The sequence below is a fragment of the Poromitra crassiceps genome, assembly GCF_964638095.1.
Source record: "Poromitra crassiceps genome assembly, chromosome: 18".
NCBI lineage: Eukaryota > Metazoa > Chordata > Actinopteri > Beryciformes > Melamphaidae > Poromitra > Poromitra crassiceps.
This window is the reverse complement of record NC_139636.1, coordinates 23,497,733-23,525,348: the sequence shown is the minus strand read 5'-3', so window position 1 is coordinate 23,525,348 and position 27,616 is coordinate 23,497,733. Positions and strand designations below refer to the sequence as shown.

At 43.6% G+C, this 27,616-nt stretch overlaps 2 protein-coding genes across 3 annotated transcripts in view; both read left to right on the top strand.

The window, feature by feature from the left end:
* Positions 1-2,090, top strand: part of LOC310793304 (CD81 antigen-like) — a 13,138-nt gene extending 11,048 nt beyond the window's left edge. The window contains exons 7-8 of the mRNA XM_083655100.1: positions 87-170; positions 506-2,090. Coding sequence (XP_083511226.1) covers positions 87-170; positions 506-568 — 147 coding nt within the window. The 3' untranslated portion in view covers positions 569-2,090. The remainder of the gene's footprint in view (positions 1-86; positions 171-505) is intronic.
* Positions 2,091-3,561: 1,471 nt separating this feature from the next.
* On the top strand, positions 3,562-27,357 carry pkp3a (plakophilin 3a). Of its 2 annotated transcripts, XM_083654970.1 has the most exons (14): positions 3,562-3,609; positions 6,997-7,180; positions 11,824-11,915; positions 12,468-13,324; positions 14,138-14,261; positions 15,281-15,485; positions 19,592-19,766; positions 19,902-20,019; positions 20,777-20,941; positions 21,034-21,216; positions 21,362-21,515; positions 22,518-22,713; positions 23,520-23,607; positions 24,914-27,357. In XM_083654970.1, the coding sequence occupies exons 1-14, from the start codon at positions 3,607-3,609 to the stop codon at positions 24,953-24,955; spliced, it is 2,586 nt and encodes an 861-aa protein (XP_083511096.1). In that variant the 5' UTR covers positions 3,562-3,606; the 3' UTR covers positions 24,956-27,357. The 2 variants fall into 2 exon arrangements, with proteins under 2 accessions (XP_083511096.1, XP_083511095.1); XM_083654969.1 differs by lacking the exon at positions 3,562-3,609 and having other exon boundaries at positions 6,848-7,180.
* Positions 27,358-27,616: the final 259 nt, after the last annotated feature.

Here is a 27,616-nt window from a genome sequence, read left to right as displayed (position 1 = left end):
TCAGTAACTACGCATGAACAGTAGAAAGTTATCACTTCTCATGCCGGTTGGCAGTGGTTTTATTCTCTCTCTCCCTGCCCTCCCAGAGCTGTCACGACAAGCTGATTGAGCTGTTCTCTGAGAAGCTCTACCTGATCGGCCTGGCTGCCTTGGCGGTGGCAGTCATCATGGTGAGTGTCAGAGTGAAGGAAAGGCCTGTAGAAAATGTAGATGTAGATATTTCACACCCACTATTGTTTGCACAGCAAGGCTTACCACACTCCCAGCCAGGATGGGATTGATGTTCATTTGTAATTGCACCGTGTGATTTATGTTTTTATGTCTGTGAAACATGTTGTAAACTTGTTTTTGAAAAGTGCTATACAAATAAAGTTTATTAGTCTCTGCCTGTTCAGTCACCCTATGAGATTCATTCTTGAACTCATAAAGGGGCTTTATCTGTGATAACAAGACAGGTGCTGAAATGCGTATTAAATTAAGCTGTCTTGTTCTTTCTCCCATTTAGATCTTCGAGATGATCTTCACCATGGTGCTTTGCTGTGGGATCCGCAACAGCCCAGTGTACTAAGAGCCAGCCAATGGGCAGCAATGGATGTGTGATGGCATCATCTTTTTATAATGTGTTTCTATGTGGCAGTTCCTCTTCCTTATGATTATAATACAACACAATGGATATTCCTCCGCATATTATAGATTAGAAGATACAAATTTACTTTTTATTTTTTATAATGCTAATCCTAATAAATGCAATTGTGTCACACATCTTTCTTTCACAGCAATTCCGATTCTGTATGTTTCATACAATACTTCTTTTGGGTATTTTTTTTAATATATGTTGTGAAATATTTCTCTGAAGTCTTTGAATTCAATGCTCTTTTTACGGTTGTATAAATTGTACATATACTCATCGTGTTAATAACAATTAGGATAGTTCATATGTTCCCGGTATAATTGTTTGCAATGTACCTCCCTACAGTGTTGTATAATTTAACTAAGCAGCAGGGTTTCAGCTGTCCAGGGTAATGTACTGCTCTACTTTAATGATAATTAATTATCACTTTGCTTTCACTGTGTGTCTCTTAGTGCCGAATGAACTGTCCTCTCCTCATAATGTTATGCTGCCTCAAATAACTTGTGAATCCCCCTCCTTAAATTTATTGATGACCCCTCATACTCAAGCTGTTTTAATAATGCTAATAAATTATGTCTTCTCTCTTATGCTTTTTGGGTGGGTCATTGTGCGCTACACAGAGTGCAAGGAGTCACCTAATAAGAACAGGAAGCTTTGGAGAATTCCAGACGTGGATTAAGCCAAGTCCAAAAATAAGTGTAGTTTCCTCCCAACGACAATCTCCATTGTGATTTCTTTTTTTTTAGTCTAGGACTTGACTCAGCCCATGCCTGTGACACACGTACAACCAGTGTTGGGAGGGTTTTAAAACATATTCCACTACAGATTACTGAATACATGCCATCAATTGTAATTTGTAAAGTATTCAATTAAATTCCATTATTGAAGTTAAGTAACATAATATCAATATTTTGATTTACTTTTGAAATACTTCTGAGCCCCTTTGTCTGGGTCACTCTGAATGTAACAATTGCTTACACGGCAGGATTACTGAACGTGCCAACCAGGCACAGGTTCAGCGGCCCCTGAGCCAGAGCCTGATACATGATGATGCTGTCACTAGCTTACACTTACTGCCACACAATGGAAGGGCTTTGTCATATTTATTTACCAAAGCCCCCCAAAATCCCCCATAACAATCTAGATATTTGTTTTGAAGTCACAAAGAGCTGTGACAAAACCTCATTGATATTGACAGAAAATCTTTGCTTAGAGGTATTTTCAAGAGAGAGAGCCGGGAGAGAGCACAGAGAAATTGTTAGGATGTCTTCTTCTTCTGCATGTTTGTAGTAGTAAAATGTTCTTTATAGTTCCATGTCAAAAATGCATTTCTGAGAGTTTTCTGGCTGTGTTTCTCCTCTGACATTGCCATTCTCTTGTGTGTGGCAGGTGTATGTGGCGAATTATTGTAGATTTGTTTTGTATCTGTTTATGGGAAATGCGTGCCTCATATGAATTTTAGAGCAAATAATAAAACAAATAAAGTAATCCCTTAAGTAATCTATTTTCATGGACAGTAACTATTCAGAATACCACCAATTTAAACTGTAGGCCTAACTGTAATGGAATACAGTTACAAAATATAACTATTTTAAATACTGTATTCTAAATAGGCCTACTGTATTACTCCCCTCCCCAACCCTGTGTACAACTAACAACCAATATTTGCAGAAGGATCCCTCATGTCACCACAGGGGGGCAGTGTGATATCACTACGCCTCTAGCCCAATCAGCACATTCCCATTGCAACACGCAATGTGGAATACGTCAGACGTCATCTGACGGCACTGCTGGTACATCCTTGGCATTGTCCACCAGCTTTTATGGCAGGAGCCACACCTAAAATGTGTTTGTTCTGCCAGGTTTACATTCTCATCACACACACACACACACACACACACACACACACACACACACACACACACACACACACACACACACACACACACACACACACACACACACACACACAGAAATGCTCATTTGGTGCTAAATGTTTGTGTAACATTTATGGTCCTGTACCAAATCTAAAACAATTTTGTGCAAGTTCAAGCTAAGCAAAAATAAATGCCACACAGTAAATTAAAAAAATCTCATCTATCCTCTCTGTAACAGCTCTTCTCATTCACTCAACAACTTTGTGTTTCTTCCATGACCTAGGCTACCAAGACCAACACACTGAAATCCAACTTAGTAAAATGAATGCAAATGAAGAGTCAAAAGTGATGCAATAGTAGGTGCCATCCATCCATGCTGGGTGGATCTCTGGATGAAACCTGGGGCTGTTTACTGTAGTAAAGTTTATTTGATTCCATTATGCTTCATAGATTACCTAAGCAGTTTCTCAGCGTATCCACAGACTCACAGCAGCTGGAGTGTAGAGATGTCACTCACTCTCTCACTCCCTCTCAATGACTTTCTCTGCCCTCTGACGCACACGCACACACGTACACACACACGCACGCACGCACGTACTTTTTTTTTTTTGTATTTCCATTCATTTGCTAAGGCCCCCATATTGCCCCCTGGTGGCCCTCCAGGGGGCCCCCGCCCCCACTTTGAAAACCGCTAAATGAATACACAGAAAATAAAATACGTAGTAAACATTTGTCTGGCCTCGTAGTCTTTCCTTCTCACAAGAAGAGCAACAGCGAGGCTACAGTAAGTGTTCGTTCTCTTCACTCGTCCTCCCTCAGTCAGACACTTCTCCTCCCTCCACACACCTTGCGTTGTGTAATTTGGTTCATGCTTTCCTCTTTGAGTCATCCCTTTCTTTTACGTCTCTGACTGTCTGTCTGTCTGACTGTCTGTCTGTCTGTGTACACCTGGATCCAAGGAAACGGCTGTAATTGTCAGGGCGGTGACAAGTGAGTGTGACTATAACTTCATTACTTTCAAATATCCCTTCAGATCAGATCGCTCGGTTAATAGAGCAGCACTAATCACAGGAGAACCTGCAGAATCCCTCAGCCTTAATGGTAAGTCAAGATTATTTATTGTATACTGTATTATTTTAGCTGATACCCATTTTGGTTATAAAACAAAATGTATGTCACCACCCCAAACTGACTTTATCAATAGAAAAAAAAAGATTCTTAGTGATCTATTTCTACGCATGTATTGAAAATGCAGTAGCCTATTAGGGCTTATATAACCCTATACAGTAATTAGGTCTATTTATTGTATATGGCTTTTACTGTTGATTATTTTATTATTTCCGCAGAATACTTCTGCTTATAGTTTTGACTATTTGTATTGAACCTGCTTCATTAGAGAGTCCAACCGTGTAGATGGCTCCATTTTAGGCCTTCTTTATCTGCATGTTGTCAAGCTGATGTCACTCACAGATATTGATCAGTTTCCTCGCCATTTGAGATATGCCATTTTTGGCGAAGTTGAAAAACCTGCTTTTAAGACTTTGGTGGCCAATAAGAGGAATTTCTTGAGAATGTGGGGACTGTGAGGCAAAAAAAGGCCTTCAGCTTAGTCTGCACTGACCTGAAACAGGAGGTAAACAGGAGAATGTTATCACCTATTAACTTGCCTCCAGTCTTTGTCTCATCAGATCCGGAATAGTCTGCAGGTCTTTGTTAATGGTTTGAACAATGTGAACAATATTTGAACAGGAGTGCAGCATCAGCACACAGAGAGATACTGGATGGCAGCACAGCAGATGACGCCTCTGATTTTGCACTGCCAGCTCTATTAGCAGTAGGCTATTAACTGAGCCAGACTACTCTCACTGGCCCGCTTGACAAGGATGCCACTCACAGCTTTGGTGGTGACAAAGCTGTCTGATGCCAATTTCTCCATGGCCTCCCCTGACTTTGACTCTGCTTTGTCCTCAGCATTCACGTTGTTTTCACTGTTGGCCTGCTGGCACTACTGCTGTGTGCAGCTGCTCTTTATTTTCCCCACATATGGTAGCAACATGACCTACCATATCATGCAGAGCACTGGTTCAAGAGATGCAGCCACTGACAAACACCACGGGCACCTCATTCCCCCAAAACAGGGGTCTGGTTGGCCACAGACAGGGCAGAGATCACATTCTATGACACCTTGTTCCCAACCAACTGGGTCAGTTCCACTGAGCTCACGGATCTTGCCGTGCAAACGGAACTGTCTCTAGACTAAAGAGCATCAGCGTAACATTTCTGAAGCAAATCTCCGAGGCTGGCAAGGATGGGTTCCTCAGGTCTGTGAAGCTATATAGTCTGTGGGAGAAGAGCTCCTGGACCCCCTAAGACAGTGGCAAAATGTCCCCATACTTGCTGATGTAGCTATAACCCAAAGGCATTATTAGCATCCAGGATAGAGGTGGAGAGCTCCACAACTCTCCTCTCCATGCACCTGTCAACCAGTGCAGGCCTCATGGCACAGTCGACGGTGCCAGCTGCGATCATATGCCACTGCTCTGGAGTCATTTTATCCAGGCATCGGGTAACCAGTGGGCGGAGGCCCTCTGATCTAATTATGGGGATTTCCATCATATTGGTCCTCTGGGATCCTGCTTGGTCCTGCATGGGCGTTATCCTGCTCATTTTCCACAACATCCATTATCTAACAGAGATGAAAAAACAAATACTTTATGGGACATATCAGTGTGACATCACATCACAAGATGCGTTACGCTGGCCAGAATAACCAGAAAATGAGACTTCCAGCTTTGGTCCTACAGCCTTGTGTAGAAATATAGAAATGTGCAGAAATATTAAGCCAATTCAGAATCCAATAGGCTAAGTGAGCACCCAGTCACAGATTACTATTTGATGTCAGAATAATAATGATGAAAATGCTACAATATGTGGAATTTGTAACTATAAAGTCTGCATATTACATTCTGCAGAATATATTACATTCGGTAGTGTACAGTTCATCTTTCATTGCACAAGATATGTGCAAAAACACGCACTGTGGTCTACACTGAAGTCTGTGATTTGGTAATTACTTCACCGTTACTGTAACACTGGTGGAAGAGTGTAAGCAGATTTGGGTGGGGCGTGGGGAAATCCCTGCATGAATGGCACCATGGCACCATGGAATGAAGCCCACTGCTATCCTCAGGGGATTGAATAACATCTATGATTTTTAGTTCAAACGCATTGAAACAAAAGAAGAAGAAGAAAGTCAGGGATCCAGGAAATATAGCTTAAAGGAGTTATAGAGGAGTTTATTCCAGACAGATGGATACTCCATTTCCTCACACTCACTCTCACCGTCAATGTATTGCTTTGACTCATGGTTGCTATGCACAAACAAACCCAGCTAGATAAAACTAAGGTGTGGCACCACCTTAATAAAAGAGTAACTGCACCACACCTTGTAACAGACCTCCATTCACATCATTTGCAAAATCGGTCAACTTAATTACATGTCAAACTGTGAAATAATAGTGAAAAACAAGATTGGGAATATACTTTTCACAGACCTAAAATAACCCCACTGCATTTACTGTTATACAACATAAAGTTAGGCCCCGGTGGTAGGTTATAAGCTGTAATCGTCTAGTGATTACATCTATATATTGCAATATTGTGTGTGTGTGTGTGTGTGTGTGTGTGTGTGGGGGGGGGGGGGTTCAGAATATGTTTACATACAGCCTGTTTCAAAGTCTATAAGAAAAATGTGACTGGAGACAAACATGAGGATGACCTGCTCTTTCTATAGGCTGACCAAGTGAACCTAATTGCACGTTTATTAATCATTAAATCCACTTCAGTCATGAAGGGGAGATACAGTACAGTAGGCTAGATGAATATGAGATTATGGTTTATAGGGGATGACAGGGGTTTAGTTCTCTCTATCATGGATTGTTAACAATGGGATGCAACTCAACAGAAGTTAGTAGCCTAGTTAATATTATGTACAATGAATGAGTTTATTTTGGACACATTAACTTTTCATCTTATGACCCATTGGCAAAATATCCCATATTCAAATTATATTTTGGCCAGATAGGTAGGTATGTGTGTGTATATATATTTATTTATTTGTTTATTATTATTATTATTATTATTATTATTATTATTATTATTATTATTATTATTATTATTATTATTATTATTATTATTATATATTTTCCTACAGCAAAAGTGTAAGACGATAGATAGCTCACCTGCGTCAGGTAGCCTGGTCTCAGTGGCTCCACCCTCTTGTTGATCTGCCGCCCCTAGAGAGCGGCGTCGGGTTCTCCATTCAGAGCGTCAACTCTCCTGTGAGCTTCCACGACAAAGTGCGACATTTCTCCACTCATAGACGCCCGACTCGGGACCGACCACCTATAGCCGGCTTGTTGGGTCCCACTGTAACTTCTCGCAATGACTGCTGTAACCTCAGAGAGCGTGTTTCTGTCCGCTTTACAGCCCAACAACTCGGTCAACACCACATACGGGCTGCCCTCCGAGCTCCAGATCGGGAATGGGGGCTTGGTGTCGGACGAGCTGTCCAAGGCCCGCCGGGTGCAGCAGCAGGTACAGATGAGAATGGCCGAGAAGCACACTCTGCCGCGACACAACGGGGCAGCGAGCGGACAGTACGCCACATCAGGTAAACACACAACAATTATTTTTCATTTTCCAAAGCGTTATAGGCCTACTTTATGTCCCTTTGTCTGAGTTTTAATAAAATAAAATAAAGTCATCCGCGGTATTAATGTACAGATGATAATATTGAGGCTATATTATTACATATTCATGTAAAGGCCCCCCAGATAGATACACATAGACCTCCATTTGATAATGTCTCTGAGGCAGTCCCATCTTGTTGGATATATGCCATGATGGTGGCACTGAACTGGCCAGCTGCCTATATTGTAAGTGGATGAAGTGTGAAACTAATCAGAGCTGTCATTCTCCTGAGCTTGGAATTTTTCATGGAAATGGAAATGGAAATAATTATTTATGGAAATATAATTTAATTTGACATCCCAACTGGTAAGGGGTAAGGTTGTATTATTATTTATATATGTATATATATATATATATATATATATATATATATATATATATATATATATACATATATATATATATATATAACATTCAAAGTTCAGGAATATGTGGATAACAACATTTTGATTACCGGACATATAGCACCTTATAATTCCACACTCTTCATGTTGCCCTCCCCCCCCCCCCCCCCCAAGGCAGGTCCCAACACCTGACTTAGGGGAGCACTGGAGTAGCCTGTACCTCCCTCCTTGTGTGTGTGTGTGTGTGTGTGTGGGGGGGGGGGGGATGCGTGTGTATGTGGTGCATGCATGTCCATCAGTGTTGTATAAGCTTATGTACAGTACAGTCCTGTGGGAGCTTGTTCATGCAGCATTCCTGTGTAGACCTTCTTGAGCCTCTTGAGTATCTGTGTGTGACTTGTGACTTTCCATGCTGGTTGGCTTGTCCGTCCCCACTGCTGAATAGGCTAGAGACTTTAGAGGGAGTTTGTCCATTCATCACAGCAGATCTGCAGAATGAACCTGAAGCCACAACAATGACCTACCTACCTGCTCATGAAAAGGCTTAATGTGTAACAGGCCCAAACAAGCGTCGCTTTCATCAACTCCCAGATAGCCGGCGCGGGTGAAAGCCTCTTTCTGTCAGATCGGGTTTCAGGTCTTAGTCAGCTGCACGAGGTGAGGGTTCAAGGGAGACCAGACAAATGACAGTGTGTGAGAACCAGCTCTTTGTGATGCCTGTTGTTGAAAGACATGGCTCAGTGAAATGACTGCCGTCAATGGTCTCTTTAGTTGGCACGCAGTCACGTCTAGGTGGGTTTGTTACGTAAGCAGTGGTAAGACGCCTGCAGGGGACATTAAGCTTCCTGGTGTGTTTGGAATTAGCTTACTCGACTGGGCTGCTACCACACCTCTGAGGATTTCATGCGGTTAATAAAACGATCAAAGTATCAAAATGTACTGATTGCCTGTGGGCAGCATGCTATCTTGTCTTATGATGCATTAGACGCCTGATGAGGTCGTGAACTTTGCTCATACCACACAGTGCTGACATTTCACTGAGGTGTCTCCTTTTAAGCTCGCCCTTCCTGTTTGTTGTGTTGTCCGCGCTGTTTGATGAACGCAGACAGTCGCACACTGCTTGTATTTCCTTCGAGCAAAACTACAGGGAACTGGCTGAGCAGCATGAGTTAAGGCCTTTAGCACCTCTAAAGAGGGGCCCTTTTCTCACTCTTCTAGTTCAAGTGTTTACCTGAGGCGCCAGCAGCACCACCTGCGGCCCTGGGACAGACCTAACCGTACTTTATCACCTTACATTTTTACTGAGAGAGGAGCAACATGCTGCAACACATCTGCTAGAGGGTCAACATCTAAGCAATCTTTTCTTTACCTCTCTTCCACGAAACGCCTTTAGTCAGAACATGGCCGCACTGTAAACAGGCTCGCTGTGTGTGCCCTTTGCTCTGGGCATTGTTGGGAGGAAAGCAAATAATCATTCAAATCTGTCCTCATGCCATCTTCCTTTGGGACTGTGTACTGTATAAGAGGGAGAAGATAACAATACGGGCAGATAGTGTCACCGAGCAGTGTTTTGTGGCTTTCGAAGGGCACATTAACAATGCATGAGCATGGAGCCGGTTCACAGATGAGGAAAACATCCAGAGGGCTTTGCGAGGAGGACTGCCTGCCTCCCCTCAGTGTTCAAACGCTGACGGCTGCAACTCTGCCCTCATGAGAGTGACTAACCGGCGGCCATAGACGGACAAGTCATAACAGAAAATGAGAGCAAAGAAAAGGGAAAAAATATTGACAAAGAGTGTATGAAGTGTTAGCTTTATGTCAACCGCTCATTTCTCAGGTTGGATAACCTGGATTGGCCAATAAAAAAAAGGATCAGCTTCATCAGTGGAGGGTGTGTTTTATGTCTCGTAAAGCCTGTTGAGTGGCAGGTGTACCTTGGTGTGTGCAGGGTTTGGGTGTAGTCAGGATGGTGCTGGGGCCGGGCCAGGGAAGTGTCTCTCTCACTGTTACTATACCGACCGGTTTGTGTCAGTGAGTCCCCCATACAGTTCTAACCAAGCATGAAGCCAGGTCATCCCTCCCTTCCTCTTCTTACATGGGAACACACTAAGGCAAAAGAAGAAGAAGAAGAAACGAGAAGAAAAGTAACTGTAGTACTCACTAGTACTAGTACTTTCCCCCTCGGGGATCAATAGTCTTTTTTCGGATTCTGATTCTGATTCTGAAATGATAGCGATACCAACAAAGTACTTAATTCACTTCTGTGTTTTTTTAGCCGCCAACTCCATCACATACACTCCACTCGACTACACCACCACAGACTGTATGGGTTATATAGCTGCTGTGGTAGTAGGCCAATCACACGCATTAAATCATTACAACGCTTGCGGTGATTGGCTGCGAGCAAAAACGTTTGTTTTCTAGATCTGTGTACAAAAAGGAATGAATGCAGGTATTGTTTGAAGAAGAAGTTTCAATACTAGTTGGTACTGGCTGGGTTCAAGATTCAAGATTCAATAAATGTATTGCCATGTCAACATAGTTGATAGGAATTCGATTGATAGGAATTGGGTTAATTCGGTCATACCGATACCCAGCCCTGGAACACAGACACACATGAACACACATGAATACACATGATTAAACACACGTACACTTTTATTGGGGTTTTTAAAGTTTCATCACATTATGTTGTTATTACTCTTGGCACATGTATTTGCAGTCTTACAACAATAGTTTATTTTTATGCTTCATAGATCAGTGTTTGGTCTCACTCAAGGCGAGGGAATAGTCAGTTTGAAGTTAGATGTGTCTGACTGGATCAGCTTGGACTCTTTTAGTTTTAGGTCACTCAAAGTAAACAGTGTGTTAGGCAATCTACTGTCTTATCGCTCACCGATCTAGCCCCCTTTCACCACTTTCAAAGGTTTTTTTTAAGGTCCTCAGTAATTGGCCGCTATCAGCTTTCTTTCCCGTTGACGATCACTGCTAGTGAAAGTTAACGGAGCAACAAATAATTGATCTCATAATTAGTTGACTTTGAAATAACAAAGATTTGGCAGGGCTTCAAGAGTTCAACAAACAACAAGTGCAAGCAACTCTTTTGGTTGCTCTTTCTCTTACCATTTTAAAAACAGCTTATGTAATTACATCGCTTGTGCTTGTAAGAGATAGTTTCATACAGACAGCAAAGATGGTTTCACTCTTGTCTGACATGTTCTGCTTTCAGCCGGTTTAGATATTAGTGTCAATGACCTGTATATGGCTCAGGCCTCCTAACACAGACATGCCTGTGCTTAGTGCTATCAGACTCACTGCATGCCTCTGACGTCACCCTCTATTCTGCTAAGAGAGCAACGGTCACACACTTGATTCAGAAAGCCAAAGCCAAAAGCGCTATTGGGGAAGTGTCAATGTTGAGATTAAACATATTTTGGGCTATGCCATCCCAAATACATGTACTGTGATGTATCTTGGTAACATCGAACATGTTGTGACGAGAGAGGACCTCTACTTGACCAAAGTCTTACTCGCAGCTAGTAAGAAGGCTATTACCAGAAACTGGCTAAACGCAGACACCCCAAAACAGGGGCAGTGGTTGGAAATTGTTCGAGAGATCTTTTCTATGGAGAAACTTACATATCTTTTGAGAGTCAAAGAGGATGTTTTTGAAAAGAAGTGGATAAAATGGAACATTTATGTGAGTCAGGGCATCGACTAAATGAACGCATAATTAAAGTAACTGAATGAATGTATGAATGAAAGAATATATCTGGACACTTAATGTGATTTTCTTTTTGGTTATATGTGTCAGTTTTGGTTTGAAGGTTGTTGTTTTTTTGTATTGAGGCCGATGTGCGGCTGCTATATTTTGTTCATACCTATGTGAAAAACGAATAAAAATTTGAGTGAAAAAAAGAAAGCCAGGCGAGTGGCTACATGTACATGATGCTACCAACCGTTCTGTTGCCCGGGTGTAGGATAACCAGTGAGGTCATGCTTTGTGACTGATCGGGTATTGCAATGACAGCCTGTGTTGGTATCTTGTTCAGTGCAACAGGAAACCTGGTTGTTGATTCTGTATTCAAAATTAATGCATTTCATGCAAATGATTGTACGTGTTGTGCAGATTAAATTATTATGATTATCCTGTTTAACTAGAGGAGAGCTACCCCTAGGCTTTGACTGCTTGACCTATTATTGCATTCTTTAATTCCAGAGTATGGTGGTTCTTCAACAATGAAGTACCAGACCTACAACCCAGGCTTCACCTCCAAGTCCCAAATGTACACAGCCTCCAGACAAGTCATGGTATGTAGTATGCACTTCAACTTACTGTATCTCCCTATGTCAGCATGTATTGACACATAGCCTGGAAATATTCAGCTGATCATCCAACGTGTCAGATATCCCGGTAGTAGTTTGTCACTGACCTGCTCAGCATGTGTGGTATTTCACAGTAGGCTGTGATGAGACCAGCTCAGGGCTTCAAGTCCACCCTCTAGATTCCTCCATTTTAGTAGTTCAACAGGACGGCACTGGCTGCATTCAAATCCACATTACTGTCTTGTCCTCCCATGATGTCTTCCCATCAGTGAGCCGCCTAATGAGGAAATGTCTGACATGCAAGAGATGCCACAAGAATGCTTCTGAACTTGATTGGAGAAGAGATTTTCACAGGAACCATTATGTTGATGTTGTCATTATAAATAATTGTCATCGCCACAGATTCAAACCATTTTTGTGAAAGTCACATACTGTAGAATGCCTCAACAGTTGTGTTTGATCCACCCACACAGACGGTACACTGTAAACTCTGCACACCCATTTCAATGTAAGAATCACCTCTCCTCTCTGCCCCAGGCTCCACGCATGTCTCAGAGCTCCGGTGGCTACACCTCCCGGTCGGCGGTGGATCTGGGTCAGCTCCAGAGGTTGAGTGTCGGAGGTGGAGGTGGCGGTGGAGGAGGAGGTGGCGGTGGCGGTGGCGGCAGAATGTACCAACATGATGATATGCGCCTGGGGGGCTACCAGGGGAGCACCAGGCAGCAAATGAACATCATGTCCGGCCCCATGGGCCGAGTCGACGCGGACGTCATCTCTCTGCACTCCATGCGCCAACAGCCGACTCAGGCGAACGCCTGGATGATGGATGGCAGTGATGGCGGCAGCATGGTCTCTGACCGGGAGGCCACCTTCAACCGCCAGTATGTCCAAAACGTCCAAGCGTCCACAATGAACAGCTACAACTCCGCCGGCCCAATGAGGCAAGGAGGGGGCACCATGACCTCCATGCCCTCCACCATGCGCCGATCCCTCAGTGGCACTCTTTCCCGCGGTGGAGGGATGATCGGAGGAGAGGGAGAGATGGCCCAGATGGTCCAGTCGCAACATTCCTTCAAAGGCCCAGCCTTCCGCACCATCAGCAGGATTAACAACCGGAACAACCGTATGAGTATGGGCTCCATGTCTGGGACGGGCACCCTGCAGCAGCAGATGTCCTCTGGTGGCAGCAGCTATGGGGGCGGAGGAGGGGGCGGAGGAGGGGGCTTCATCGGAGGTGGAATGGTTTCGGCCGGTTCCCAGGGAAACCTAATGATGCAGCGCCCGGGCACCCTGTCCCGCGCCATGTCTATCAAGAGCATGCAGAGTGTGGGCAAGGGCATGGACGTCTTCGATGGGCAGATGGAGTCGGGGGCTAGCATGGGCAACCTGAGCGGGTGAGAAGCTTACATGACTATAACAAAGTGTCAACTATCATGTTTTAATTTGCAGCACTAATAATATCAAATGTTCTCACACTATTTATAGGTTTGTAATGTCAGGTGATACATGCACACCAGAATCTCCCTTTTCTCTGTGACCTGTAATACTGGACAATCTAAAATGGAAACATCATTTTCTATCCCAAGTTCCTCTCAGAATATAGTAAATGAAAAACATGTACCTCAGTGAGTGTCTATATTCAGACTCCACTGTTTCCTTTGACCCAGTTAAAGGTATTTTTATGACCTAGACTGAAATTCCAGTGATTGCAGTATTCTTGGCAAGTGGTGTCACAGCATTCATGTGTCAGGGAGGGAGTGCACGATGAGAACAGCCCAAGAGCTGTGGAGTGGGAGGTGGCTCTGTACTGGCAGGACTGGTTTGGGTGTGGCAGTTTCAGGCCTTGCTTTTTCACACACACACACACACACAAACACACGCACACGCACACACACACACACACACACACACACACACACACACACACACACACACACACACACACACACACACACACACACACACACACACACACACACAAGCTTGTGGTCAGAGAAGCAGATTAGAGGCCACTGCAGTGTCAAATGGAAGAATTTCTGTCAAGTGAATTTTGTTTACCAGAAGCAAATCATCTATGATTAATTACAGTGGCTACTGAGACTATGTTTATCGAAATATCCAAAAGACATATTTATAGTAGCAGGTCAAATAAAATCACTGACATTTTAAATACCTTGGTTTAATTTGCTCATTTGCTGCTTTGACAGGATCAACAGCTTGGACATGTCCACGGCAGTGCAGTACCTGAGAGACTCTGACCCTAACCTGCAGGTCCTGGGAGCCGCCTATATTCAACATGAGTGTTACAACAACAATGATGCCAAACAGGAGGTACTTGAGACAGATTGGATTTGTGGTCAGAATTCCTCTTGTTTGTCCTCTGTCTGTCTGCAACTCAGCCAGGAATTGTTGTCCCTCAAATGTAGATTTCAGTGGGATTCTCAGAGTTGCACAATTTTATCATCGCTGTAAACATATCTGGACTTTGAGCCGTATAGGTGTCAGATGGCAGACATAAGGCTGGCTTTACACGGTAAAACTTTTACGCAACTTTAGTTGGTTGAAACTGAGGTGAAACTAAGTAGCAAATGAGTTGCATGGTCTAAAGCCCTCTGCAACGCACTTGAAACTTGTCTGAAACTCAGCTGCAACAGTTGCAAAACTCTCAACTTTGTGAAACTAGTTACATGCAACAGCCAATCAAAATGCTGATAAGTAGGCTATTAATGCACTGATGGCTCTCTTCCTATTCTCTGGGACAGCCATAATGAAAGAAAGTGGCAGAAGAAAACCTGATACAACACATCTGAATTGATATTATCCAGCTAGAGAACAATACAAAATAAGATACAAAGATGCAAGTTACAATGAATGAATGACACTCCCCAATTGATACAGTAATCTACTGTAGCAAGAGAGCGAAAATGAAAAACAATATAGCATTACCAATCTAGCTGGCTGTTTCATGAGACTTGATTGTGTCAAGTTGCATGAAAATTCTGTTTCATGCTATTTGCAACCTGCAACTAGTTTCCTGAAAGTTTCACTGTGTAAAGCCAAAAATCATATCTGAGGTGACACATATTTCATTTATGTTTTGACCCAGATGCTTCAGCTTGTTCAGTCTTGTCATTATTTTCAGCTCTGAGGTTATTGTTGTTGGTTTAATGCCCAGAGTTCTTCGATGGATTACAATGCAGATGCTTAGAGATGTGTGAGATGACTTTTCATCGTTTCATTGTAGTTTTGATGGAAATCATTACCTTTAATCGCCTCATTATAGGAGAGGATAGTCAGCAAAGCTATTAAAACAAACTGCCTAAGAACTTTGCCTGCTGCTTAATTTTAAGGTGCGTCGCAACAAGGGCATCAGTGACCTGGTGAAGCTGTTCAACTGCGACAACCAGGAGGTGCAGCGTTACGCCACCGGTGCCACACGCAACCTCATCTACGAGAACATGGACAACAAGGTGGCTCTGATCGAGGAGGGCGGCATCGCACAGCTGGTCGAGGCACTGAAGGAGCCTGACGACGAGCTCCGCAAGAACATCACTGGTACGCCTCTGTCACTCCCTTTAAAAAAGGACCTCACTATTAAAGGAGAACTTCACCGAAATGCAATGTTCATTTATTTTGCACATGATCTCACACATATCCGAAAACTCTAAACAGTTTTGCGGGGATTCATTTAGAATGACAGTTATTGAGAATGATTCCACGGCCTGGTTGAATGCTTGGTGATTCTGATTGGTCAATCACGGCATTCAGCGGTTTGTTATTTCTGGATAACACACCGCTGCGAGGAATATCAGACCGGTGACATGCACACAGGCCACGTCAGTCATATCAATGCGCACAAGGCAATGGAGTCCAGTCAATTTAACAAGCTCATTGTGACGCCCTGTGGCAAACGTTAGCTAGCAACAACAGTCTGTTATAAATGGCAAGGTAACGTTAGCCTACCAAACGCCTCTCTCTTTGATAATATTGCTTTCTTCGTTCGAAACATCTCGGACGAATCCAGGTAACGTTATGTTGTTGTTTCTACCTGGCTGCTGTGTTACATGTAGCAGCATGTCCAAGTGCTGGTTAGTAAATCCGCCTTAATTGTTTCCAGGTGTGTCAAGTTAACTGTAATGCAGCGCTGGCAAGCAGGAAACGGGACTATTTTTTGGGTGGAAGCAATAAAATCGTTTTCAAATAAATAAAATCGTTGTTGTGGTTATATTTAGTTTCAAATAATTGATTTATTTAGTAGGTAGCCATGTATAATAATGTACAGTGAGCTTGTGATTATTGGAAATAACAACACTTCAGGCTGATCAGATCACCTCCGCTGTGCGTTGGTATTCTGTCAGCATCCATGGTTTTGCAACTTGAAGTCTTGAAACTCAAGCGCACATACAGTAGGTCAGAGATGATGATGCGTTTTCCACTTGCCACTTACCACCTCCGGCCATAAACGAATGTAGCATTAACTCAAATCAACTCAATTCTCAATAACTGTCAAACTAAATGAATGGCTGCTAAACTGTTTACAGTTTTCAGATGAGATCATGTGCAAAATAAATCAGCGTTGTTTTTCGGTGAAGTTCTCCTTTAAGCAGAGTTCATCTTGGACTGTGGAGCTGACAGCTTGCTGAGTGTTAACCCAGATACAAACTATGCAAATCATTACTTACAGTACTTGGATGCGGCACAAGCCTGGCAGTTGGCACACTTACTGTCAGTAGAGTCCTTGAAATTCGTAGAGCAAACGGTAGCCTCTGAAATGATGTCATTATTTCACACAAAACAAGATGAGAGGAGAATGGATGGAACATTATATTCAGACATTTAGAGAAGATAGTGGATGAGAAACAGGAGCCAGCGTTGGATCTTTTGGAGTTTCTGTTTTATACTGTACCTAAACGCTAGTTTTTCTGGTTAACTTCCAACGTACATATCTGCTTCAAGTTTTTTCTCCATTTGGCAGAGCCGTCTCACTCTTTAGCAATCATACAAGTTCATGAGTTCATCAAGTCATTATACAAAATTAGCAGCCCTGCAAATCTCCTCAGCCTCAGGCCTCAGCCCCCCCCCCCCCCCAACTATTTTTAATAATGAGACAAAATTCAAATCTTATTAATACTTTCAAACATGCAAAATTACTTCTTGAAAATGGTTCAGTTCAGTTATGTTTATAGCCACTTATCACAAGCATGTCTCAAATGGCTTTACATAGCATCATCACAGTCATATACTACATCATACTGTACAGTATATCTACACAAAACATAGGTTACATACATCATATACATACTGTACTACACATTTTACTAGATTATACATTGCAATACTACACACACACACACACACACACACACACACACAATGGTGACAACGGACACACAATTCTGTATAAACACAGTCAATGGTGGGTAGTGTGTGTGAGTACACACAGCGTAAAGCCCAATTTATACTTGGTCTGTCGACACTTTTGAAACCGTCTCCGACAGAAATGAGGTCTTTGTTGACACTTTCAAGTGTCGCCGAGTAGTGTCTCCTACCAAGTGAAATTTGTAGTGTCGCTGACGCTGACTACGTCACATAGTGTCGCGCAAGTGCCATTGGCATGATTGGCTAGATAGAAGAGCACGTATGGTTGACTTCCGTGTTTTGTTTTTTGCTGTATTCATAAGGTGTGCCCAACTGCTATAACATGACTTTAGACCTGTTATGAATCAGTGGGGTCTTTTCTAATATTCGGGCTAAAAACCGAAGCTCAGACCACGTAGTCTTGTTTATTTACAAAATTCACATCCGCGTTCATTGTTTGGAATGGCGAGTGACCCCCAGTTCCGGGTCCTTTCCTGCCTTCTTTGCTCGCGTGACATCAGACTAACCTTACGAATTGAAGTGAATATGAAAACGTGTCCCCGCTATTTTTATCGGCCTGTCCTGGATGTATGACTTTGTGAAAATCACAAGGAACACGGTGACCAACTTCCCAGAGAGAGAGGAAGTGAGTTCTTGCAGTGACAGCGTGGTAGTTTGTTAACCGGTTATGTTGCAATCTGCCTTAGGCTATGTCCGACGTGGTTTCACTGTCGAGATTTTATTACTGCCTGCCAGTGCCTGGGAACCTGACGAATCTGTGAGCTCATGTTTAATTTGCTTTGGGAATTGGTCCAGCGATGTCAAGCTAGACATAAACAAACCAGCACACAGCATTCCCTCTCTTGGCTGTCTGCACAAGTTCTCTATTCACCTGATGTTCCAACACAGGGGTCCGCCAGTTACTTCCTATTGTGTTTACACTTCCTGTGACAGTACAGTACTAGCAAAGAACTTTTATGGAAAGAAATGACAGCTCCATATTGCCCCATTGCAACATCAGCGCCCAGCAGCCTCCGCCATTTTTTATTTTTGGAAGCGTGACAGCGCCAAAAGAACCTCGCACAGGCTCGCAGTGGTCAGCTGCGGTAGCGCTGGCCCCTATAATCAGCCTCTCTAAACAGTAACTCAATGGGAGAACACTCTAAACTTTGGGGATTCACATCTTTTCCGGGCGTACTGCAAATCTTGATTAGTTTTTTCTTTGTTTAGTTTTTTCAAGATAAATACCTAATGAAAAGGACCCGAGGTTCAACTCCCGTTGAGTTACTGTTTAGAGAGGCTGATTATAGGGGCCAGCGCTACCGCAGCTGACCACTGCGAGGCGCATTCTGTTTCCAAAAATAGCCGGAGTGTCGTCTCTTTCCTTCCACGCTCTTTGGTACTAGTGACCAGGTAAAACAGACGGTGTTTTGAACAGGAAGTCATAACACAACTGGGTCAAGTGGGTGGGGCTACATAAGGTGAATAGCGTTTCGAGTGCCACGTGACCGTTGAGCTGAGTTCACTGAAGCATAAATGCAGCAACATGAGCGACACTTTATTTATTGTCGGCGGCCCTGTGTTGAGCGACTCTTTCCAGTAAGTGTAAATGAGTCTTAAGAGGCGGAGCTGCTGTTCTGTTTCTGATGGGTGTGTGAAGAGGAGGAGGAGAAGGCAGGGTGTGGGAGTTGTCTGGGCCTGTGGACCTACAGTTTCTTTGCCGCTCCCTTTTATGACTTCAGGCCTTGTCACTCTCTCTCTGTTACAACTTGAGCTGTCTGTCTGATCTGTCTGAACAACACTCAGAGGCTCATGTCTGCTCTGCATGACATGCTCAAGGAATTAGAACAGCTGCGCACAGTCTGAGTCATTTACCCAACGCTGACACAGTGGTCTCGTCGTCACTGTATGTTGTCACTGTATGTTGTCACTGTAGGATGAAAACCTGGTATTTCCAAAATGTCAACTTTTCAGGAACTAATCAAATTAGCTTTGCTTTTAGCTCTTAGTCATTTTTTAGTTTATCCCATGGGTGTTGAAATTGTTTTATAATTTGCTCAAGCCATACAGGACCATGTGATCTTTCAGTTACAGTTAAAAACATGAGAACCAGCCAACTTTGTGTTACAAGGCTTTCATGTGTGGCTACAGTGATTCCACAATAATCTAGGCTTTAGCAGCTGCTGTCCTCAATCGTTTTTGCTTTGCAGCCCTCAAAAACCTCCAAAGTCCCGAGCCAGGTTGCTTTTAAGAAACGGTGGAAGCAGTTTTGCTGACGCTCCCCCTGGTGTGTATTTGTGTAGGCATCCTGTGGAACCTTTCATCCAAAGACAACCTGAAGGAGAAGCTGGGCAGGGAGACCCTTCCCGAGCTGACGGAGAGAATCCTCATCCCTCTGTCGGGCAGCGGAGACTCTGAGGTCATCCAGCAGAGCCCCTCCGAGGCAGACATCTTCTACAACACCACTGGATGCCTCAGGTGTGTCCTATCACTATGGATTGCAATTTATGCCTCACACGTTTTCACCTACGTCTGCTATCTCTCCTGTGACCACTTTCCTCCCCGCTGGCTTTAATGGAAATAGCAGCTCTCTAACCTCTGTGTGCCCCGCAGGAATCTGAGCTCCGTGAATGAGAAGACCCGTCAGCAGATGAGGGAAACCCATGGACTGGTGGACGCTCTGGTGGGCTACATCAATCGCTCCCTTGAAGACAGCAAGGCAGAGGACAAGGTGAGACTGACTGACACGGGAATAACAATTGAGTTCTGAGAATAAAGTCAGAATTTTTACTTTAATCTCCGAATTCTGGATGTTTATTCAGACTCCCCCCACCCCCGATACACGTGCAGTCGCCAGCTGCTTCTTTTCACCTGACAGCGAGGGGTTTCACCGGCAGGATGTAATGCGTGGGATGATCATGCTATCCCCGCCAGTTCACCTCCCCCCCCAGTTCACCTCCCCATTAACAGGCCCCCCGACCAACCAGATGAGGCACTAGTGCAGCGACCAGGACTCATACCCTTAATCTCGCTTCCCACCCGGAGACACGGCCAATTGCGCCTGTATGGACGCCCAACTAAACCAGAGGTAGCACGGGGGCTGGAACCCGCGACCCTCGTGTTGGTAGGCAGGGAATCTAACTACCCGCCCCGGATGTAACCTGACACTGCCAGATGGTTTGTTTCCCATAACCATCTGGGAACTCGCTCAGGAAACTGTTTTAAAAATTGCAGCACTTTCAAAAAATACCTGGCAGGTGACTGGATGAACCATCTGTCTATCACCATCTATCACAGGCTCACTTCTCGCTGGCGTCACACCTAAAGCCCGCCCCTAGCTGCCTCAGAGGACGCTGATTGGATTCAAACCAATAGATCGGAGCGTGGCAAGATGGATGTGTCATGTGATCGTGATCTCCTGGTCTCGTGCGAGTCCAGCTGCCTCGCACTTCTCATCATTCTGAGCGCTTGTGTGTTTGTGTTCTCAGGGGGTGGAGAATGCAGTGTGTGTCTTGAGGAACCTCTCCTACCAGCTGTACAGTGAGATGCCGCCATCTGCCATGCTCCGTCTGGAAGGACCAACCAGAGCTCAGGCCACAGGGAAAGGAGAAGCCATTGGTTGCTTCACACCTAAGAGCAGGAAAGCAAAAAATGTAAGCACACGCGAGCTTTACCTTTACCGACATTAGTGCGCTGAAAAGTCGATCTCAACACCGTCTTCCTTGCGCCTTTCTTGCCCTTCCAGAGGAAGAACCAGGATCTCGCCACTTTCACTGAGGTGGCTCGTGTGCCGAAGGGAGTGGAGTGGCTGTGGCACCCGCAGATCGTGCAGATGTACAACCGTGTGCTGCATCAGTGCGAGATCAACTTCACCACCCGCGAGGCTGCTGCTGGGGCTCTGCAGAACATCACCGCCGGAGACAAGAGGGTAAGCACCACTCTTCACCTCCTTTTTTCCCCTTCTCTCTCTCCTTTTTCTTTACTACGCTCTGCTGTTTTCTCTGTCGGTTGTTTTCTCTGTATGAGACATTTCTTTGTGATAATTGCAGCTGTGACTTGACTTGTTCCTTTAGTGGGCGTCAGTGCTGAGTCGGGTGGCTTTGGAGCAGGAACACATGCTGCCAGTGTTGCTGGATCTACTTCGAACCAACAACGACCTGGAGCTGCGCTCCCTCACCGGCTTCCTCCGAAATCTGTCCCGCCACGCCAAGGATAAGAATGACATGGGTCAGTCCTTCACGTCTCTCACCTTCTTATGCATAAATATGACTTGTGATTGAGGAGGGCATGTGGACTACACCCCCCACAAGGATGATCAGTCCATAATAGGGCTGTCACTTTTCATTCGAAATTCGAATGCAACTTCGAATGTGGGGGAGGGGTTCGTGTTCGATATGTAAATTGACTGTTCGATTTTTTTTTTTTTTTTTTTTTTTAATGAACCAAAATTAACCAACTGCTGTCGCGGTGCGACATTTTTTTCCTCACAGCGCGAGCAGCGCACGGCTTCTCTCCAAACATGTCCGCTTTCGAGCCACTGAACCCTGAACACTGAGCTGTGTTTTCGCCACATTTCTTGACCCATGTGGTAGGCTATAAACTTAGATTTGCAACTGTTCGTTTTTAGTCATTTCACCAAGTAAATGTGTTGTGTTGAGAGCATTATTGAGAGAGATTAAAAGCAGCACAGAGTAGTAGGCTATCAGGGCTGAGAAGTAAAAACGGCTTTCAGTAAAAACAAGTTTGGTGAGTCCTTCATGTGCTGATGTGCGGTCGTTTGAGAGTGAAAGCGCACTCAGTACTGCACAGAGTTTCATTGCGACTTTTCACGGGCTGTTCTCACCATTGTACAATACATGCTGATCACTTTCTGAGTATAATGGCATCACCCCCAGCGCGAGGTCTACACGGTGACTCACGGAGACTCGCGGGGCCCCACCCCCACGGAGCTTTGCTCGAGTATAAGAGCACCTTAACACGTCGGGCTGATGCCCGGTGGCCTGGACTGGATTTTTTTTTTTTTTTTTTTAATTAACCAAAAAACTTCGAATATATTCAAACGAATTTCGGGCAATTAAAGTTCGTTCGAACTTTATTTTGGGAAAAAGTGACAGCCCTAGTCCATAACTCACTGCCATTAGTTTGAATGGCCCCATACTGGATCAAGTGTACAGAGCAATAACACCATATGAAGCTTATCATCTTAACACTACTTATTTGTTTCTTTAGCCACAAAAGTAGTGAACAACCTGGTGACCAAGCTGCCCAGCGATGGCCGCCAGAAGGACCCGTCCAGTGAGGTGGTGGTCAACATCTGTGGTATCCTCAACAACCTGGTGACTAGCAGCTCCATCGCTGCCAGAGATATCACCTTCTTCGATGGCCTGCCCAAGCTGGTTGGCATCAAGAACTCCCATGACACTAAGTAAGTGGTCTTTAAAATGGCAGATTGGAGGTGAAAATGACGCATACCTGCACTTCTGCTACTTTGATAATACATTGATACAGATGTTTGTATTATTCAATGTTATATCTCACCCTGTAGTTCACAAAAAAAAGTAAAAAAGATGAATGTTTGGACGGCGTGTTTCAACCCGTTATCTCAGAAGAGGTAGTCTCGCCTGTCCGACTCTCTCCTGCGCTGGTCTGGCTCCTCTTACTCTCCCTCTGGTATAGTGGGGGGAAAAAGGCTCTGTTATCTTTACAACCATCCACCGAAAGTACAGTACCAAGCAGCCCTGCTTTATTGTGTAACCGAGTTGAATCAGCGCGGATTCCTCGTGAGTCCCGAGTTTGGAGTGGATTGGTTAAACTCACTCCCCAGGTATAAAGGCATGTTAATCAGCTCCACCAAGGGAGCTAGCTCTCTTGGCGTTGCGGTTAACATGTCGGACTCCCAAGCCGAGGGTCGGCAGTTCGAATCCACCCCTGGACAAGCCCTTAACATGGGTTGCTGCAAGTACCACCTACACAACGCCGTTACAATCCAAATCTTCATCAAAACTTGCAATTTTCAGCATGTAGTTTGCTAACTTGATAGCTAGCGTTGTTGTTCTTTCATAGTGGTGGAGGCATTTGAGAGCGAAACGCAGCGGAAAGGGATTTCCCTTCGCTCCGACTGAAATGGTCAGAGCCAATGGCAGAGCTTATCCCCGCAGCCTGCTTCCAGGGAGTCAGACTACAGAGGAGGTTATTTGTGCCAAGTGTTCACCTTCAATGTGTCTCTTCTAGTCCTGGGAAGTCGAAGGCAGCCAGAGCAGCAGCCACAGTTCTCTGCAACATGTTCCAGTACAAGAAGTTGCACAAAGAGTACAAACAGGTAAGGGACTCGAGAAGATACCAAAAAGGAGTGCTACTGTATATGGTTGGCAATAGTATAACAATGCTGAATTGTTATTGAGCAACCAAAAAAATAAATAAACTAAAATATATCACAGCTTAAATCATGTCTAGTCAGGTACTGAGTGTCTATCAAAATATAAATGTTCAAACCCAAAAAAAAAAAAATCTAATTCTGTATACCTGACTATCAAATCACACGCTCGCATGTTTAAACTAGAAATCTCGCATGCTATGTGCGCTCGATTCCTAGGCTCATTTTTGCCATTGGTTTTGTTAGCATTAGCAATAAGTAGCAGGACTGTTTTCTCTCATCTTTCAACTTCAATTCTTGAATTTCTCTCACATGTACATTCACATCCCAGTCGCAGTAAAGCCGGAAAACTTTATTTTCATTGTAAATGCCCCACCCTCATTCTTACATGGGTTCAGGTGTGCGTGTAACAAAGCCAGCGAGCGAGCAAAAGTGTTGACATTGACATTCCTCCTCTCGGCAATTCCCTTGAGGATTGGGTGGTTCATGTTCAAAACAATACATCAATATCTGTGTTCACATAATAATTCATAACTAATACATACATAAATCATAGTACTGTCAACACACATACACACACACACACACACACACACACACACACACACACACACACACACACCACACCACACCCTGACTCATGACTCATGCACATCTACCTCTTGGGCAGGGTTAGGTAGGTTTAGTGGTTTCAGACTTGCCCCTCCCAAGGGTGCGGTCTTCACATTATTTCCTAATGAGCAAGCCCCGACAGAACAAAAAATGCTTTTAATGTACGCTTCTGCTACATGGTTTTAAATATAATACTCTGGTACCTGCTGTGCCTTAGTGAGGTTACAAAAACTATTTACATGTGGGGGGAAAATGTGTTATTTCAACATTGGATTACGTAAAAATGATCAAAATCGTCTGCATGTACTTAGATTGTGCCATGGGTCCAGAGGTCACTCCAGTTTTCATAAGTAGAAATACAACTCAGAGTAAAGCCGTTGCTGACAATGACTGACAGGATTAATATAGCTTTTGTCCTCAATACTGTACAATTACTGCCATAAATCAATCCTTTTTACCTGCGACCAGTAGCTCTATAAGTCCCTATAACCCTAACCCTGTCAGTTAGTTGGTCCACAATATGTGCATTTCAGAAATGCGCATATCTGGTCGCAGCTATTGCGAATTTGCGCTTGTTTATTTTGTAGGTTCATACAATGTGGTATATAACAAGTATCCATTTTGCTTTTTTGTTTTACAGAAAGGATTTACAAGACCAGATTTTGCGGATATGACAATCTAATTATTTTTTTGTATCTGCCATACTTTTGGATAAGTATATGGACACATACGTGATCGAGGACCTACCAAATGGAAAAGTACTTTGCTACTTCGTACGCATTACAGAACTGGATGGACATCAGTGCATTGCAAGTCACTAGAAATATGGATCCAGTGTAGTGACTGTTGTTGGACTTTATAGAATGCAAATGTGTGCACCTTAACACTTTTACTCTCTTTGTTTGAACACTGTACTGTATGTTTAGTATGGAATCAGGGATTTCTCTCTTTCTCTCTCTTAGAGCAGTGTATGAACTGAAACTGCATTAACCAGTTGTTCTTGCCTCTTATTTTCTCTCTGACTGCCATACTGAGGCAGTTTCAGAGAAGACAATGACTCGATTTACTGGCATTAAAATGTGCTTTGGGTGATTGCAATCAGATAGTGCTTGACCACATGAACCTGATAACATTTACACCTGGTATGTGTCTCCAGCGTCCACATTGAGATCCGGTTGCGATTGGATCAGGCAAGCTCCATAGCGTAGGGCAGCAGAGAAACAGCGGTGACGCATTTGGATTTACACTTGCGTTCAGTGTGGTCACAATGTCTCCGAAGCTGGTTTGGCCGATTGGATCACAGTCCCTCCTCAATGTGTCTTGGTTGCATTTGCACCTGTACTTTCATGTGGTCAAGCACTACCCCGTTGCAATGTGATCACCCAAAACACATTTGAATGCTAGGTGTAAAGGGGGTCTGTTTTGTACACGGGTGATAAGGTGGAGACTTTGTGCCTCGTCTTCTCACGGTTGCACCTCATTTTCAGCGTGAATGCATCCAGTGCAGTACTAATGTGGCTGTCTGAGACGCAGAGTGTGCCTTGCTCCTGTTCATTATAAACCAGTGCATGGTTGACTTTTTTGTGTATAAATGTTGCCTTGTCTTTTACAAAGTAATTTGGATGAAATGTTATATATTGAGTACTTTCTATTATAATTTTTTATAGATAAATATGTTCACCATCTTCTTTACTGTATAAGCGTCAGAATTATAACAGAGTTATAATTGAATGTATACATAGATGGATGTGTAGAAATAAAGACTACTGAAATGTAGATGAAGATTAAGAAGTCTTGGTGTAATGGTTGTGCTTCTAAAGCTGAACAAAGTCAATTTTTGTAGATAGCTTGTGCTTCTCAGAATTTTACAATCTCTATCCTGTTATCCACAAATGCTCATGTTTGACATTTCAAATAATTTTGTCAAACGTAACTCTGATACCATTATGTCAGTATATTTTTCTATAACATGCCATTATAGTAACTGCTGTTCGTCAACTGTAAGAAATGTCATGTATAAAGTCAAGAAACAGGTGAAAGCAGCCCTTCCTTCATTTTCACAGCATTCTACAATATTTCTTTTGTATGTGTGTGCGTGTGCGTGTCTGTGTGTGTGTGTGTGTGTGTGTGTGTGTATAAATGGTCATTTCTAAAAAGCAATAGTGCAAATTTGGACCTCATTCCTATTTTCCTTTAGACATTGCTACTGTAGTACAGTAATTATTTTTTTATGTTAAACTTGTAAAATATTCATAGAAAACCAATAAAGTCATCCTAATTCAGATTCTGTGCATTGCAAATATTACCACACATGAGCGCAAATGATAACCATGTGTGGTATGTTGTTTTGAAACATACCATTACCAAACCATAGTCTGTAAAAGGATACCAAACATACCAACATACCAAACAAATGTTTTTAAAGGGGTAGTTCAGATTTTTTTATGTGGGGTTGTATGAGGTACTACATGCAGTACAATGCAGCCGGCGTCCCAGTTTGGAGAAATGGAGACCGGCCACATCAGGCAAGTAGTAGAGCTGTCTGCTGAGTGTGAACAAGTTCATGAGAGAAAAAAACTTAAAAACGGGGGGGAAAGCACATAAAATGCCTCTACTGCTCACCTGGCGTAATACAAGTCTCCACAAGCACTGAGATGCCAAGTTGACTTGAAAAGACATTTAAAAAAAAGACATACTCCCTGTTTTTAGCGGAAATGTCCACTGTAGCCACGTTGCTCAAAGAAGTAGAAGAAGTTGGCATCTCAGGGCTTGTGGAGACTTGGATTAGGCCAGGTGAGCAGTATGGAAGCATTTTTTATTTCTGTCTTCTTTTTTTTACACACATTTTTGCTGTTCACATTCAGCAGACAGCTCTACTTGCCTGACATGGCCGGTCTCCATTTATCCAAACTGGGTGCCCACGCCAGCTACATTCTACTGCATGTAGTACACAAAGTACCTCATACAACCCCACATCAAAAACTCAGAACTATCCCTTTAATATTTGCTTTTGTGTTGTATACAGGCAGATGTTTGAAATGGATTTTTTTTTTTTTTTTTACAAATAAAAAGACCAATGTGGTTGTTGAATGTAATGTATTTCTTTGTGAGCATGTTTGTTTTTGTTGCGTAACCTTGAGAGGTTCTGGAGGGTCGGTCGTACTGTAAGAGACTGACACAGTGAAATGTTGGCCCCTCCCTGTTTACATATTTGCCCTGCTCAGACAGGAACAACAGCGGCCCTTCCCTACTGCACCTTGCTTCAGCTCTGTGCCACAGTCAATCATTAATTTACCCCACTGGTACCGAGATTACAGCCCCTCCAGAGACAAACAATAGCCAG